The following is a 17,216-nucleotide window of genomic DNA, read 5'->3' as shown; positions in this document are numbered from 1 at the left end:
GAGAGCGATTCTCACAGTGGGAAGCAGAGGAAGGCAGGTATGGCTACATGGTTTAGCTCTTTTGCCCCAGGAGCGAAGGGCAGAGGCATACAGCAGGCATGGCAAGTCCTGCAGAGACAGACCCTGGCACGAGAGCATCACAGAGGAGAGAACAGATGCCTGGAGACAACAGATTTCCACCAGTCGCTCTGCACTGGGAACCATTGCAGTGTGTCCCAGCCTGATGTGCTATGCTGAGCAAGGGAAGGGGAACACTGCTGGGCATGGAGTTTTGTTGTTTTTCAGTGTCAAACAGCCTCAGGCAGTTGCTAAGAGCCCAAATTGCCACTTACAGAACACCTCTTGCTCCACAGCCTGCTCAGAGGTCCTGCAGCTCAGGAAGGGGGAGGAGGAAGAAAAACTGTACCTGTGCTTAAGGAACTAGAAAGGTGATAAGGTGGTGTTGAGCAAGCGACACAGGGGTGAGCCAGAAGGGTTTGGAAGCAAAAAGGCAACAACGAAGGGATCTGGCAGCAGGGAAAAAGGATGAACATAGTTCAGGGGGGTTGAGAGGAGCTGGGGAGCAGGGACCTCACAGCACACAAAACAGCCAGCTAAAAACCTAAGATGATAAAAAAGCCAAGATCCTTCAGCTATCACAGTCATTTTGCTATTCACAGTCAAAAACCCTTCCTTGTGAATGAGCCCACAGGGCAACAGTGTTGTGCCATGGCTGTTTGGAGTACTGGGTGGATCCTAGAGGACATCCTGTGACAGTCACTGGCCCTTCAAGAAAGGATGCTGGAAAAAGACCAGAGCCAAGGGCACTTTCCTTTGAGCTCCTTGCAGAAGCTGAAGTAGGGCAAACGAGTCCTGTTTGCTGACAACCTAGCAAAACCTGTTTGCTATAAAGAATTTAAGTTCAGTAGGATCCCACCCACTGCATTGAAACAGACTTCAGGAAAAAGAAGAGGACTGATCAGAAAGGAGACCTTGAAATAGGTTTCTGAAAGCCACAGGCAGAGAAGCAAGTCGAGGATACAACTCCTGCGGTCTCCTCCTTCTTTACATCTAAAAACATAGCTTTGGGCAGGCTTGGGTTTGTACTGCTGCCCACCTCAAAGTGGCATTCCAGAGATCTTCTCTTCTAAATCGACACCACAAAAGCAAAAAAAACCCCAAAACAACATGCTGCACTCAAAAGTCAGCTCCTGGGGGGGGGGGGGTGGGGAACACAGCCCTCAGAAGAATTCAGAAACAAAAGGTGTTTTGTAGCGGACAGAGCTATTTATAGGCTTGGCTATGAAATAAAGCTTCTTTTTTATAGTAGGAAAAAAGAGAATGAGCTTGTTTTCACCCCTGACAACTTCCTCTCCTCTGACTGTGCCAGATGCTGCCTGGTTGGATCCAACCAGTTATCACCTCCCTCTACACCGTTCCTCCTTATTGCCACAGCCCTCTACTATCATCCACTCAAGATAACACCAGGATATCTATTAACATAAACACAATATGAGCATGAGATCCAAAGACTGTTGCAAGAGGCCAGAAACAGCAACCCAGCTCTGCCTCCCCCCTTGCTGAACATCAGAGGACAGTCTTTTCTGCTCTGTTGGTCTACCCAGCACAGCAGATGTTCATGTCCTCCCCACTCAACCCTATTAAGGACTGGTTCCAAGAGGTTACTGAAATAATTTAAAAGTTTTTCCCCTGATTAATTCAGTAAATCTGGGAATTAGACCCCAGAAGCATCTGAATTTCAGGAGTACATCAGCCACTACGCTCAGACAGAATGACCTCTAGCTATCTACTTCTCCCTTGCAACATAAGAGAGCATAAGAAAAACAGGCAATTACAGACTGTTCCTTTGAACTAGCAAAGGCAAATACATCTTCACCCTAACAGCAGTAGCTAAGGGACTTCCTCTGCAGATTAAACTAACACAGGTATCCAGCTTCCTAGCAGCATCAGAAATTCAGAGACCAAAACAAACCCCTGCTGTATACCCACTCCCTTCCAGCTCAAAGTCAGGCGTTGCCCAGTAGCAAGGCTCCAGGTGTTACCATACAGTACCTTCCAACTTGCCCAAAGTGTAGCTGGCAGAAATAACCACAACATCTTGCCAGAACACCACCAGGAGTTTGTTACACAGCACAAGGTCATACTCCACCTACCTGGTTAATGAGTTCTCCAGGCATGCTATTGCTCTGCAGCATCATCTATCAACACCTTCTTGTACTGGCCATGGCCTGTTGCAACAAATTTATACTTTTTGCCAGAAGGAGTAGACTGAACAGGAGAGAAAGAAAGAGCCAAAATCAGCATTTTTCTCCCTCAAACAGGCAGTCAAGATCAAATATCTGAAGCCAGAGGAGTATGCGATATGGTTGTCTGTAATCCCAGTGGGCTTGGAGTCAGCCTACTTTGTACTCCCTTCTTGCCCCTTCCACGTAAACTCTTTGCACAAACTGACCACCGCTTTCTGTAAGCATAAAGTAACATAGCGAGCACAGGATGTGTAATAGGAAAGGGAAGATAGAACACCAGGCCTCATGAGGCAGGGCTCTCTAAGAGCCCAGACCTCCCAAGCCAGGGTTGGTTTCACCCATAGCAAGAGCCAGTTTCATTTACCACATACTCGCAGCAGTACCGACTGAGGAACAGACAAGATACTTTGATCTTCCTCTCCCAGCCTGGACAGTTCGAGCAACAGCCGCTTGCTGCATTTTAATAGGCATTCCCACAAATGTACCAGTAGGCACAAAACCCCAGATCCACGTGCAAGTGTTGGTACTGTCTTAGGTTCAGTTCCACTTAATTTTGCACGTTTTATTTATTCTCAAGATTAAAAAGCATAACAAGACCAAAGTAACTCACATGTGCAGTTGAATTTGAGCCTAGAAGGTTGGGGCTCCCAACTCATGGGCTGAGAACAACATGCTAGTCATGAAGCCCTTCAGTATTACTGGTTACAAAACACTTTTTGCCCCCATTTTTATTAGGGTTGAAGCAATAGCAGCTCACTGTTAGGAAGAGCTCTCAGGTATGCCATTGCATTGATAGATACAGGCAGCCCTTGTCCCAACAGAACTTCACCATCTTCTCAATACTTCCAATCCGGCCAAGAGCTCTTTTTTCACAGCAGACCAAGTGCTTTCATACTCACACAGATACTAACTCACCTTGATATTGGTCTCGGGTTTGGGATTGCCCTTCTGTTCCCAAAGGCTTCTTTTACTCACAATGTCTCCAGCCACGATATCCTGAGGAGATGATGTTCTCATTACCCTTTACTGCTAACGCTGCTGAACATGCCTTTGTTCACGTCCCTTTCAAACCCACACATCTGATGTCCTTTTTTATTTATAATAGCACATCATCTGAGCTATGACAGCTGCAGCTAAACCCCATGACTGTGAAAACTTCTTCCTATTCCCAGTATATCCTATGTTTTCCTCTCACTCTCTTCAACAAGAGCCTGCATCAGAGATCCAAGATGTTTATTTTCTTAAGTTTGTCAACTATTCAAGACATGTTAACATCAAGGCTTTTCTTGTGTGGAAGGAATTTTGCTCACATAAACACAGGTTTGCAACCAATGTGTTACAGAATCAGCCTCGCTCTCAATTACCAGAAACTGAAATTATTAAGAGAGCAATACATAATACTCTGCATTTTCCAAGTACAAGTTTATCATCTTGCAACTTTGTGCTCAACAACTGGTGCTCAGTCCTAGCCCCTGCAGAAGACACACACATTCTCCCCACCAGCTGATTTTATTTCCATTTCAGAACAGAGCCTCAGCCAGCATCACAAAGGCTTTCTAGCTGTGCCACCAAGAAATAATTTGGGGCCCTAGCACAGATGAAGGAAAGCTCTGAGGTGGTACACCTTGCATCCTGATGAAGACAATTGGACCTCTAATATAGATGCCTTTAGAGCTGGTGGGCACCACCAATGAGCCGTACCAACAGGTTAATGCAAACGTAGTGTGTGTTGTGCCCAGAGGCCAACCCCTCTGCCACTGCACAAGCAAGGCAAGTCCTGCAAATGCCATACCTTACAGGGCAGGGACTTCGTGGCAGACTGAGCTGCGACCTCTCCAGTCTCCCAGAGGCTTTTTGTGCTGGCTACCATCATGCTCGTGGTGGGAAGGTCAAGAGAGGGCTGCCGGACAGGTTTTGGAGCCTTTGTGGATGTCTGGAAAATAAATGGAGAAAGAACACCATCAGGGAGTGTGTGGTTTTTCCACCACCACCCCCCATAATTGGAGGTCCTCAGGGATGAGGGGCTGTAAAAGGAGACTGTAGGGTCTTGCTAGTTTCTGCCAGATACTTCCACCCTTTAAGCAAGGAACATGAGGAAACAAAGATGGGACAGCTCACTAAAGAAACCTACTTTATACTGTGGAGGGAGATAGAGACAAGAGAAAGCATTGCTGCCACCCAAGGGGAAACGTTGTCACCTCCCAGATGGTAAGACTAAGAGGCACGGTGGGAGGGGAACGCCCAGCAAAGAGGGCTCCTTGGGGAGTGGGGACACAGAGACAACACAGCAGCCCACCTCAATAGCCTGTGTGTACTGCTCCAGCCTGTCATCGATCTTCGACACAGGGAGGGGAGGCTGAGTTTTCTTTATGCTGTTACTGAGGAGCAGAGGAGACAAGAGGATTAAGGTGATCCCTCAGTGCCTCAAGAAGAAGGGAGGACTTTGAGGGCCACAGGCAGCCTGTCATTCCTGCCCTTCCCCACAGCAGGGCCCTCCAGCATCCTCCATTTGCAGGAAGGGACCTGCTTTACCCCAAAGTCAACCCTAGAAATACCTTTTCTTTATTGAGCGGTTCAGCAACTCAGTTCTGTCTGTGATCTAAAGTGGGAGAGAGAAGACAAAGACATTACTTTTGTCCATGGACCTCAGGTGGATGTAGGTCACCTCAGCTGACCATAATGCAAAACATTTCTCTTCCCTGATCCCTCACCCAGATTTTGGTTAGAAATGCCTCAGTCCCATGTTCCCACACTGGTTAGAGAGACAGTGAGCATCCCCTTTCCAAGGCAGGTGAGCAGAATCACAACCAAAAGCACCAGTGCACAGCAGCAGCCCAACCAGTTTCAGGGCAAACCAACAGCACGCAGCTGGGCTGACAGCTGAAACAGAAACCAAGACCATTTTCTCTACTCCCTCTGCTCAAGGACTAGGTATCTCTCAGACACTTGGTTTCCTAGCCAGACAACAGAGAAAGTGGCAAGTGTGGAAAGACAAGGGGAAAAACTAGGGGCACTGCCAGCCATGTCTGCAGAAGAGGACCCAAGCACAAGAGCAGCACAGGCATGAGTTACATCAACTTATCCACACCAGAGAAGCACACAGACAGGGCAAGTCAACACATGGAGCCACCTGCAAGGCAGCCCTTCATGTCAAGCCATTAGGGAAGAGCTTTGCACAAGAGGCTCCTGTGCAAGAACTCTTTGGCTGAGACAGGAAGGCAAGCAAACACTTCACAACCACTGAATAAATGAAAGCTGAAATGTTGCTAAACCTCACAGCTCCTTCGTGCCCCGACAAACAAGAACACAGAGAGAAAAATCACTTTAAAGCCAAAGTGGAGGCTCACTTTTAACACCAGCTCCTACAGAGCCAAGGAGCAGCAACCAAGTAACAAGGAGCCTTCTCTCCCTGTATAACTGCTGCCTGTGCCAGGGGAAACATTACCTACCAAGTTAGCAGATAAAAAGCAGCACTAAGTGCTCATTTTAAGATGCTCTCAGGATGCCGGTGCTAAATTTCAGCTAAGCAGAAGACAAGACAGCATCACAGAGAGGCCACATTTAACAGCAGTGCCCAAGAGCACAAGGCTCATTAGGGAAGAGCACAACCATCAAATGGTGCAACCCTGGCTAACAGAGATGTGCTAGGGAGAGTCACTCTGCATGGTCCCAACACAGCAGTGTGACAGATATCCCACCAGCCAGCTTTTTCTGCTGGGCAGGCTGTCTGCCTGCTGCCAGCTTACTCCTTTCCTCGGTGCTGCAGGAATCGATGCTTGCCTCCAAGCCAGGACTTCAGAGATTGGGTTGCTCATCCCTCTGGGACATTAATGGGCAGGCTGGCAACTCATGGGGCATAACAACACCTGAAAGGGGAATCTGGTAGATCCCTGCCTATACGTCAGCTTCTCAACCACAAGTAGATAAGATATCAATACAAAAAAACCTTGCCAACCCTGCCAGAGAGATGCTGTGCAGATGCAAGCCACCCACATGTGCTTCCAAAAGGTCATAAATGAGCATCAAGTTAAACACAGAGGGGCCTAGAAAAGGCTGTAGGTGACAGTAGATCTCAGCATGACGGTCTAGGTAGGAACAAACTTTCCCTAAGCTATTTGGAGACCACCGCCCCCTGCCCAGTAGGGCAATTCCTTGCAGCGAGAGTCGTGGATTTCTCTGGTCCAAAGTGCTTTCTGAAGGCCAGAAGAAACCACAGTTCCTCACTCAGCCAACCTCAAAACTCAGAGCTCACAAGAAGCCTGGGACAAAACAGGGCTGGTATGAGGATTCCTCCCTGCCACCACACATCTATTTCAGCCCCCAGGCACACTGGCCCTCCGAACCCCAAACACCCCATCACACTGCAATTCAACATCTGCCTGCCCCAGATGTGTACCCGGCCTCCATCAGCCACAGCTGGCAGGGGACCTCACCACCCACTGCAGATACTCTCATCTTTCCACTGCAAGCAGTGTTTCTGTTGAGCAATCCTGTGCCAAAACACCTTCTTGGTGGTCAATGTGTTTAATTGTTAGTGTTTGCACAAAGCCCTGCTAGCTGGGGTGTAAAGATCCTCCTTCCTTTGGAAGGATCCCAAGCTCATATTTTTCCTGAACAGCTTTACTTTTGGCTTTGTGTATTGGTGAGCTCTGACATCACTGTTATAAAACACAGAGACTGTATTTCTAAACCTTTCCCTGGGCTAATCCTAGCAGCAGCAGTTAAGCTCAGGTCAGGAAGCCATTTGTGTTCTGAGGTTGTAATGACAAAAGTTTCAGCACATAAAAGGCACTAGAAGCGTTTCCCGTATTTCCCCACCAGTCCCACTCCAGGGATATGCTTTGGCCACCCCCACTCCACTTTTCAAACCTAACATTAGCATGTGGTCTGCATCCAAACCCACCCCTTCTCCCCTCTTTTTATTTGACTTTAAAAAGGCTTCTCCATAAAGAGCAAGAATCTGATGGTTGTAGATGATGAAACCTTCCTCTTACAATCTATTTACTGGTGCAAGAGGAAGTGTTCATACAATCCTCCCCATCCAGGAAATAATGACTAAGCAAATAGCACATATCTAAAAGCAAAAAAACAAAGATAATACCATCAGCAGATTAACAGGCTACCCAGGCTCCTCACCATTTCCCTCACTGCTATAATCAACAAGCTTAGGGCTGACAAAGACAAAAAGCCATTCACTACAGAAATCACTTATCTGTATCTATTGTATTTAAAAGCACATGCACAGAACTGAGGATTTGTAGTAAATGCAACAGATGTCATGAGATGCAATTCAGGTGGTGTTAAAAATGGAAGTTTCACAAGAGCATCAGTGCAGACAGAGGCAATTGGGAAGGACACAATGCTTCAGAGATCAGGAATCCCCGTATGTTTAAAAAACTTAAGTCATACTTTCTGATTTTATTCCAAGTAAGATAGGGAAATACCAGTGCTTCAAGCTTTGGGGGTTTTGGGGGGAAGGGAAATTTCATTTTCAGATTAGTCTTTGAACAAATTCACAAGCTGAAAGCACAGACATCTTTCTCAGTATTACAAAATTCTCTGGAGTCCTCAACGAACTTTAGACTTTTTCAGTGATTGGCAAAGTATACACAGAGACAGTTACAGCCTCCAACAGCTCAAGCAGGCAAAGAAGGAGGAGAGGAGGTTGACAACCAAGGAAGATGAGGGAAACAGATCAAGTGATTTGTCCCAGCCTGTAGCAGGAGTGGAATAACAGGATTCACACCCTACATTACCGTAAGCCCTGGATCATCTTTCCTCATCATTAGATGCTCTATTGCAATAGCTACCATGCCTCCAGAGGGGCCCGAGGAACACAAACCTTCGTGGAGCACATGGCGGTGTGGTCAGAACACAGCTCTTCTTCTTCCAGGCTGGCAGGGCTTGGGGCCTTCTGGCGTTTTTCTGGTGTTTCTTCTTCTTCCTCTTCATTTCTTCTTCTCTTCTTTTCCTGAATGCAGAAAATTAACAAGCCAGGAAATGAGCTGGTCAAACTGCTTACTGTGCAACAAAAGTGATTTTTCCCCTGTTTTCCAGGCTTCCTGCATCACACTAAACAAACACGTGAGCACAGAAACTTTTTTGTTCACATCATCTAATTTTGAAACATCCAGGAAGAAGCTCATGTGTCATTTGAGGGTGGGGGAGGAATCAGAGAAATTTTGCAGATTCAAGGTTCCAAAATGGTATCAAAAGAGGTCCTTGCATCAGTTAATAAAGATTTCTTACCACTATTGAGATAGGAAAACATGAAATTCTCATTTAGAGGCCACAAGGAGAGAGAGCAGCTGCCTTCAGAATAAAGGGCTAGAAAGAGACACACGCACAGTTCAAATGCAAAAAGCATGCTAGCCTCCGCAAGTCAAAATCCATTTACAACAACAGCTCAGCCACTCTAACAGACTTGCACACCACTCAAGTTGCAGCTTTGTCTCTCTCATTAACCAGGAATTACACCTTGTCAGAAAAGCAAAGAAAGAAAACCTCAGCAAGGAGCAATGCAAGATTTAGAGATGCATCAAGCCAAAGTGCTCCAAAGATGCAGTAAAGGCTGGGAAGAGAAAAACAAGCAGTAAAGTTTAGATTTGAGTTTTCCTGAAGAGCTACTCACTGCCCACAAAACCACAGGAGAAATGGTAGCACTTTCCTTCTAAGTATTGCAGGGACACGACTAAACCACCACAAACACTGGCAGCAAACACACCACCCTTGCAAGAGGGCAGAGGCTGCCTGCAGTGACCCCAAGAATGCACATAGGCAAGAGTGGCACCAGCCCCCGGCTATGCCGTGAAAGCATGCCTGCGTGGGCTCAACAACCAGCAGCGTCAGCAGCAATGGTGAGCTGAGTTCTTGGAGAGCAGCCCCCAGCCCCAGCTCTGCCACCAGCCCTGGGAAGAGGAGGTGGTTAGCTCCTCCTGATCCCACCTCTTGCTCGGCTCTCTCCTCTTCCTCCTGGTCTTGGAGCTGTTCTTCCTCCTGGCACAGCCTCTCTTCCTCCCTGATAACCACATTCTCCTCCTGGACCTCCTCCGGGCTTTCCTGATCCAGCTGGATCTGCTCCAGTTTGACTTCAGCTTCCCTCACACCACCGTCCTCTTCTTCATATGACTGTCGTGGAGACCTAGAGGTGGAGGAGAGAGGTCGAAGAAGCAAAACACATTGTTATGAGCCTACAGACACCATCAGGTGCCTCAGACCTCTAGAAATACAAATTTATCACTCCCCCAAGCCTACAACTTGCTGGGTGTTTTACACCAGGGCTCACAGCCACTTCATGGTCCCATCCAGTTCCAGGCACCCAGACGTGACAGCGGTCGCATCACACTTTCACTCTTTGAATGCCCAAGACGCAGCTCAACCAAGAGTTGTGGCAGAGCTGAAGGTATCTGCATGTTTCCAGCCTCACCGTGGGCAAGACCCGCAGGAAAACAGAGATCAGAGCTCCACTCAGACCCCAGGCAGAGAGGACACTACCACTGTGATGTGGTGCTGGCTCAATTCTCTGCTCAGCTACAGCCCAAATCCCAGGTGAGCCAGTGTGGTCTGTGGTCCTGGTGCACAAACACAGATCTGATACTGCCCCACAGTTCCCAGCACCAAACGCAGCCTTCCTATGCCTGCACTCATCTTCCATGTTAACAGAGCCTCTTGCTGGAGAGGGAAGCGACCAACAACACATGAACATGCTTCCCAAGATTCCCCTTTTCCCTAGCTGAAGCTAAACTGCAGGGCAAGCCTACACAGCCACTCACGCAGGGTTTTTTTTTGTTTCCAAGGCACAGTGCTTCACAAGCAACACTATATCTACACCTGACCCCAAGCCTCAGCTTTGCTCACTGGAATAAATGACACCTTTACTCATGTCACAGCCCAGCAAAACAAAGGAGTCCCAAAGCAGCCAGGGTCACCCCTTGGCTTAGGTTTAAAAAGCCACAATGGGGTTTGTACAAGAGGATTCCTCCAGGTCTCTGAGGCTGCAGAGAGGAGACCCAGATTGTTTAAGCAATCAGCTTTGCAAAAGCAGAGCAGCCCGTGCCTTTGGGCACAGAGTCAGTGGGAGCACGTAACCCCAGAGCTCCCACTAGCTCACAGCCATGCACCAAGATGTTATTGTCATCTTACTTTCCCCAGCCAAAGAATAGCTTTCTCCTCCCATCCATTTCTTAGAAAATCACCCAGCTTGTGACAGCAAGGCTAGAGAGCTGGCTAGCAGGCAGCTGCCAAAGTGCAAGGCTGACTCACCAGCCAGCACTGAAACATGAAAAAAAAGTTCAAGCAAGACTTTTCCACCCACCTCTCTGCTGCTGGGAAGGCAGCTCACAGGACAGCCACCGTCCAGCCCTCCTCACTGACCACATGGAGAAAAAGCTGATGCATCTGCTGGCTCGCTTGGCTTGCTACTAATCATACTCCCACAACAGCGCAGTCATCAACAGCAAATGGGCCCTGAGGGCCCAGATAACTAGTTTCTCTTACCCAGGATGCCAGCAATGCCTCCAGCTAAAGTACAAGCTCATATTAAAAATTAAGGCCAGCAGATACAACGCAGTCTATAGGATGCCTTTTGTACCCCAGCAATTTTGTATGGGAGGCAGCTAGTCTGACACAGCTCCCACCCTCTTGCATGCAGCTGATAGCATGGATCTCCCCCCACAAAGTGGGGAACCAGAACCAAAAAGAAAATGCACCTTAGCACTAAGGCCCTCCAGGGACACACAAGCTGTCTTAGCTACCATCCAACAGAGAGCATCTCTCCCTGTCGCCTCATTTGTAGCCACCACCTAGACATCCTTCACATGAAGAAACAGGGTTTGCTCCATATTCAGTTAAGCAGGAGAGAGGGGAGTTGGAAAACCCTGGCCACAGCACTGCTTTGTTCCAGCATCGGGCATCCCAGCCAGACACCCAGCCTACCTGTGCTCACTCCAAGCCCGTCCTTTGAGTGAGGCAGATGAGTAAGGGCAAAGCTGCTGAAAGGACTTTATAGGACACAGCCACCTGCTAGGAAGGAAGGAAGCCTAGCTTCTACAAAAAGCCCTCTCCCAGGAAGCCCACAGCGTCTGAGCACCTTCAGCTGCCTCTCCCAACCAGCCTCCAGCCAAAAGCCTGCTCACCTCCAGCCACTGCCTTTAAAGCAGCACCCCTCTCTGATAGGCTTCACCTGCTATGGATGCCACCTCCCCTGCTCAGCACCCTCCTGACCTACTACAGAATAAACACAAGCATCACATAAAAAATCCAAGGAGCAATTCCTGGAGAGGATAACACAACCCTTCCAGCTAATTCTCTTTTGAAGGCCAAGGAGGGAATAGCAGCAGCCTTTCTCTCCGGACAAGCTCTTCACAAGGGAGGCAGAAAAAAAGGCAGCGTGCTGAGAAGCAGATGGGGCTGACTTCTAATTGCTCCCACAGATGTGATAATCAACACCATGGTGAGGTGCTTGAGCAATGCTTATGGGGTCAGGGCTGAAAAGGTACAGCTTGCAGAGTGATTTAGCTACAGTGTTTGGAAAAAGGTAAGAAAAAGGCAAGCTCTGTTTATTTGTTCATCAGTAAATATTAATCTTAGGCATTATTTCAGTCTCGGGGGTAAAGAAGAGGCTATGTCATCACAGGGGCAAAATTCCCTATAAAATCAAGCTGCCGAGACAGCTGAGTCACAGAGTTCACATGCAGGTTGATGGTGTCCAAGGGAAGTAGTTAAGGCAGGAGTTTGGTTCAGCTCAGCAAGGGGAGAGTGATGGGAATGGGGACTAAACAGCTGGCACACAAGCACCTCTCGGGGCTCTTTGCTGCCTGTTTTCCCCTGCTGAAAGAGGAGTCAAGCACAAAGTGGGGTGAGGCCACAACACCCGCTATGCTGACATGAGCCAGGAAGCAGCAATAACTTAGAACAGCTTTTTAGGCTGGCCTGGATTATGTTAGGGGCCACTTCAACCCCTGCAGCAGCTCAGGTGGCTTAAATCCACTGTTGTCACTCCTCCAAACCCAGGCGTCCTGGCAGGCTGCCCTTGCTTGGAGTGCAAAGCTCAATCCAAACATCCCCAAAGCCTGGGGCAGTCCCTGAGCCTGTTCCTCCCCACTAGCCCAAATGGCAGGTGAAGAGCATCCATCCCAGCCGTGCGGGGCCCGTACTGTCCTGCTGATGCTCCAGCCTCTGGCCTTTTTCTTATGCATGCTAGGCTTGACCTGGGCTTGGTCACCCCTCCTCAGGGACTATCCTTTTGTTGGGCATGTTGGTTCCCCTCCCCTCGGTCCGACTGTGTCATACCCACCTCTGTTTGCGCTGCTCGAGCTTCTGGGACCAGTCACTGAACCCCTCATCCTCCTCCAGCTCTGAAGTCCCGGATGGCTTAAAGTCATAGCTGAAACACAGCAAGAAGGAAAATTAGAATGAGATGCTAAAAAACCCCAAACCTGACCTGAAAGAGCCCCAGCTTGATACCGCCCTTCTCTCCCTCCAGCTATTGCATCTTCTTTCCTCCAGCTGCTCCCAAATCCCCCTTGAAGCCTTGTTCTCCATTACAGGAAAGACACCTTTGCCATGAGCTTAGGAGCACCCTTGTACAGAGGGAGTCTCTTGGGGCATCACTGCAAGATGAAGAAGGAGCAGCTCCATGTCTCTAGCAGGAGCACCCTGCTGCCTGCTTGGTCTCTGGGACCATGCACAGGCAAGCAAAAGACAAGCAGCACAACAAAACCAAAAAGTCCCTGGTTTTCTTCTGCACTGGAGCTGGCCCTAGCTTGTTTGGACCAGAGGTGTTTCAAACTCGGTTGCTGCTTGTCCCCATAGAAAAGACATCAGCAGGAGCTGGCCTGAACAGATTGCTGGATGAAGAAGGCATGAAGACCCAGAGATTAGGACACTGGCTCAAGTTCTGGGTTGGATCCTCACATTCCCGTCCAGCTTTGAGCCAGTCACATGCACTTGGATGACTCTGGCTCCCTGCCTGTGAATACTCTACTGCTGTATAGAGCCGCAGCCCTCCCAGAGCACACAGCTGCTGGTGCCAGATGCGGACTGGCCTTGCGTGGGGCTTGTTGGGTTTTTCCTATTTCTTTCCCTGCGTTCACAAGGAGACTAGCCTCCTGGCTGGGGGTCCTGGGTGGGCAGCCACGTTGCAGGCATTGGCCTGAGGAGGTGGCTTCACGGGTGGTTTTAGGATGCAGGGCTGTCACATCACCTGGGAATGGGAATTAGGATGTGGGACTCACAGATTAGTTTAAAACTCAGAGGATCAAAATACATAATAAATGTGGGTGAGTCTTTTCTTTGCCTTTCTGGGCTCTTAGGAGGTGTCACGAGATGCTTAGCCTCCTCCATGATGTCAGTGGCTTGAAATATAGGGCATTTCTCTGAGATTTGGGAGTCTCATTTTGAACTGACTGCAAGAGCTGAGGGTTTACAAAAAACACGTGCCCTCACCAGGGAGGGTAGCAGGCAGTGTGCACCAAAAATGGCTGCTCAGCCACAAGTTTGAGCACAGCCCAGCTCCTGCCGCACTTCAGCATCCCCTTAGACTGCCGAGCAGTGATGCCACGTAGGTCTAGGACACTGCAGCCCAGGCTGGGTTATTTTCCACTGCATGTGTAGCAGTAGCTTGTGGATGCCCCAGGAACACTCAGGAAATCTGATGTGGAGCCAGGATGGGACTATGGATCTGCTGAGTCCCTGGTCAAGGCTTCAGGCGAGCTGCAGCGTTGACGATGCCCAAGGCAGAATTGCTCCAGTATTTGTGGCCCTGGCCACAGACATGTGCTCAGGCTATCAGAAAAGCTCCCGGGGAGCAAGGGAGACTGGCCAAATGTGTTTGAAAACTGGTCGCTTCCCTGTGCCCCTCTGCAAACATGGCCCCAGGGGAAGCACCAAGCCAGCACAGCCCCATCAGCACCGCTTAAGCTGATATCCATCCCTGTGGGTCCCAAGGCCACATATGTCTTTCCTGCAAACCTGCTGTTTTGCAGGTTATTTCTCTTTTTTTTAGTGGGGGGAAGGGAGGAGAGGAGCTTTGCTCTGTCCCTTTGGTGCAAGGAAATGCCGAGGGTGGGTTTGCACAAACAGGAGTAACATGGATGGGATGAATCCCAGCGTGGGAAGAGCTGAGGGAAGGAGCGGACAGTGTTTACACAAGAGAGAGCAAAGCTTTGCGGAAGATTAATAGCCAGGGCTGACCCCGGCTGCATGAGCAAGCCCAGGTGGCCGTCAGCAGCTGCAGAAGAAACCAGGGGATGGCCAGAGAAGAAACATCCTTCTGGTGAAGCCTGGCCCAGCAAGATCAAGCATCGTGGAGTGGGGAGCAAAACGCCTTATTTTAGGAGTCGTTCTGTTTGTCATGGCCCCCTTCGCAGATGCTTAAGCACTCAATTAAATTTCGGCAATGCCAACGGTCCCATGGGGCCAGCAGCGTGTCTGTGCCTATGCCCACAGGACCAGAGCCTGCAAGCTAGGTTACTGGGGCTGCAGCACGCTGCTCTGTGCCCAAGGGCACTCACAGCATCTCCCGGTAAAGCAGAGACCGGAGATCTTGTCTGCCATTTTAAAGACCTTTACAAATTATTTTCCAGCCCCTGTGTGAAGAGGGGTTTGGAAAAGCTAATGATTACTATTACTTTCTAGAGCTTCTGTTTACTTTTAGGGCAGACTGCAGTGGTTTTGTCTGCTGAATATCACTGGGTGTATTTCTACAAAAAAATTTTAAGCTTCTTTGCAACATTTTTAGACAAAAAAAAAAAAAAAGAGTCCTGAATAATTTTGAAAGTAGATTTTTATAAACAGCTTTTGCTGTTTTCCAGTAAAATGAAGCTGCTGCTTCTCTCTGACCAAAACCCCAAATCCTGCCGCCACTTTTCCATTGTGTTTAATATATTTAGAAATAAGTTGAACACATGAATAGTGGGAAGACTGGGGTCTTCAAGACAGAGTTTGGCAACTCAGAGTGCAGACTGGTTTTTGTGCCAGCCTCAGTGCTGCACTGCACTTGGGCTGCTGTGCCGGGGACACAGGGAGGCTGCAGTGGGATGCTGTGGTGGGATGCTGGGGACATGACTGGTCATCCTATCTCTTCTCCACGGGTTTCCTCACTGACAGCAGATAGCTCAGATTCTCCATAAATGCCTCCTGAGCTACTTCCATTTAGGACCTGCTCCATTAAAGCATCAAGTTAAACTTCAACCCTTGGAGCTGTGAACTGCACCAACTCAGGAGCTGCTCCATGCTCCCCACTGCTGGGGCAGCATCCTCCAAGGGAAGAGTGAGGAGCCCAGCCAGGAGAGGTGATCACTTGCTTGGCCGCCAGCACCATGATCTGCCCAGGGTTGTGCATCACATCCTCAGGCACGTGTCTGTCTTCGCACGTATCGGGAACTTCCATCAGTTTCAGCGTAGGATGATTCACAAGCTGAAATTTAACCCAGCACTGAAATCCCTGGTGATGGGGACTCCCTGCCTGAGCTCACTTTTACCCAAGCTGTCCTAGTTTAAACTCTCAGGGCAGTAGAACACCCAGCCCCCAGTCAAAAAAAAAAGAGCAAAGCAGGGATTCTGGCTTTTTCTGCCCAAGCTAGAAACACACTATTTGTTAATCTGGGCTAAATCCCCCAACCCAAACCTATTAGGGAACTTCCCCATCTCCCCAAACCACCCCGAACAACAGAGACACCCTCTCTGTGGATGTAGGAGGGTTTTGCTGCAAGGAGAGAGTGTGTCACTGAAGGATTTATCCATGGGTATTTCTTACTGGTTTTCCTGTGCCGGACCCACGCTCTCTGAGCAGGAGACGGTGCTGTTCAAGCCCTCTTCGGCCTGGGACCTCAACTGCTTCTCCCGCTCCCGCCGCCGCCGCTCTCTTGCCGCCTCCTCCTCGTCTTCCACGCTCCACTGCGCTGTCAGCCTGCCAAGCCAGAGGGAAAATCCATCCTTAACGCCGTTGGGCAGTGCCTGTGAAACCTGGCAATAATCCCCCGAGGTGCCTGGGCTCCCCCTGGCAAGCGGGGGGCTCCTGCAGAGGAGCGCTCCCACCATGAGCAGCGCTCCTCAAAGCGGCATCCCTGCCTCCATCAGCATGGCTCTGCAGCAGGACCGACTGATGTGCAAGGAAAAGGTGGGACACACAGATTGGGAGAGGGGTGCAGGAGAGCCTTTCCCAACCCTGAGGAAGATGTGGTGCGTATCCCACTCCTGCCAGCCCAGCCACCTTCCTGTGGGCTGGAAGCCCACTGAGAAGCACCATTCCCTGCAAAGCAGCTTTGCACCCTAGGAGGGGTTTGTAAAGGGTCTTGGAGTGCTGCAAGAAATCCCACACCCCCACCTCAAGCTTTGGCCCAAGGAGGGCAAGATCTGCACCCTGGGGATCAGTTTTCTTAAGCAGTTGACCTGTTCCTGCCTGACCAGGAGCAGAAGGAACAGTGGTGGAGGGCAGCGGCTGTGTCCTGCTCTATCCTGCCCAGCTTCCTTCCTCCCCTGCAGAGAAGAAAAACCTGCCCTGGCTTCTCCCAGACATCTCAGCCAGCGGATAACAACACCTCTGTCAGCAGAACGGCCTCTCGCATCCCCAGGGAAGTGATAAGGCAGCTGCCATATTCCTCCTCCGGCGATAATGCTGGTCCCCATGCAGGATCGGCTCCCACTCCACCGCTAGTGGCACCAGCAGGGATGCAGGCAGAAAGGGACACGCCGCCACAGCACGGTCACCGCTCACCCCAAGGGCCCGCGATGGCAGCTGGAGCAGGGCAGGTCTAACTTGTGGTACCCAGGGCTGATGCTGGGGCAGTTGCTTGGCTCGGCCAGGTCCAAAGCAGACCATGAAGGCTGTTTCCCCTGGTGTTTACAGTAATGCTCTTGTGCAACACACGCGCATGGGTGTTGGGAAGGCGTTCTCCTGTGAGCGGCAGGACTCAGCTCGACCTGTGCCTCCCACACCTTCGGGCATGCCCTGAGGACTGCAGTCCCCGT

General features: G+C 49.7%; 1 protein-coding gene across 2 annotated transcripts in view; it reads right to left on the bottom strand.

The window, feature by feature from the left end:
- The window catches only part of LSP1 (lymphocyte specific protein 1), a 53,359-nt gene that overhangs the window by 10,780 nt on the left and 25,363 nt on the right, over nt 1-17,216 (bottom strand). For both annotated transcript variants that reach the window (XM_075047897.1, XM_075047898.1), the window contains exons 2-10: nt 16,003-16,155; nt 12,541-12,630; nt 9,192-9,387; nt 8,089-8,217; nt 4,802-4,845; nt 4,543-4,624; nt 4,039-4,179; nt 3,162-3,242; nt 2,154-2,268 (exon numbers count right to left, since the gene is read on the bottom strand). In XM_075047897.1, coding sequence (XP_074903998.1) covers nt 2,179-2,268; nt 3,162-3,242; nt 4,039-4,179; nt 4,543-4,624; nt 4,802-4,845; nt 8,089-8,217; nt 9,192-9,387; nt 12,541-12,630; nt 16,003-16,155 — 1,006 coding nt within the window. In that variant the 3' untranslated portion in view covers nt 2,154-2,178. The remainder of the gene's footprint in view (nt 1-2,153; nt 2,269-3,161; nt 3,243-4,038; nt 4,180-4,542; nt 4,625-4,801; nt 4,846-8,088; nt 8,218-9,191; nt 9,388-12,540; nt 12,631-16,002; nt 16,156-17,216) is intronic.

The sequence above is a fragment of the Buteo buteo genome, chromosome 16 (assembly GCF_964188355.1).
Source record: "Buteo buteo chromosome 16, bButBut1.hap1.1, whole genome shotgun sequence".
Taxonomy (NCBI): domain Eukaryota; kingdom Metazoa; phylum Chordata; class Aves; order Accipitriformes; family Accipitridae; genus Buteo; species Buteo buteo.
Note: the sequence above shows the minus strand (reverse complement) of the source record. Positions and strands in the feature narration are given on the sequence as shown.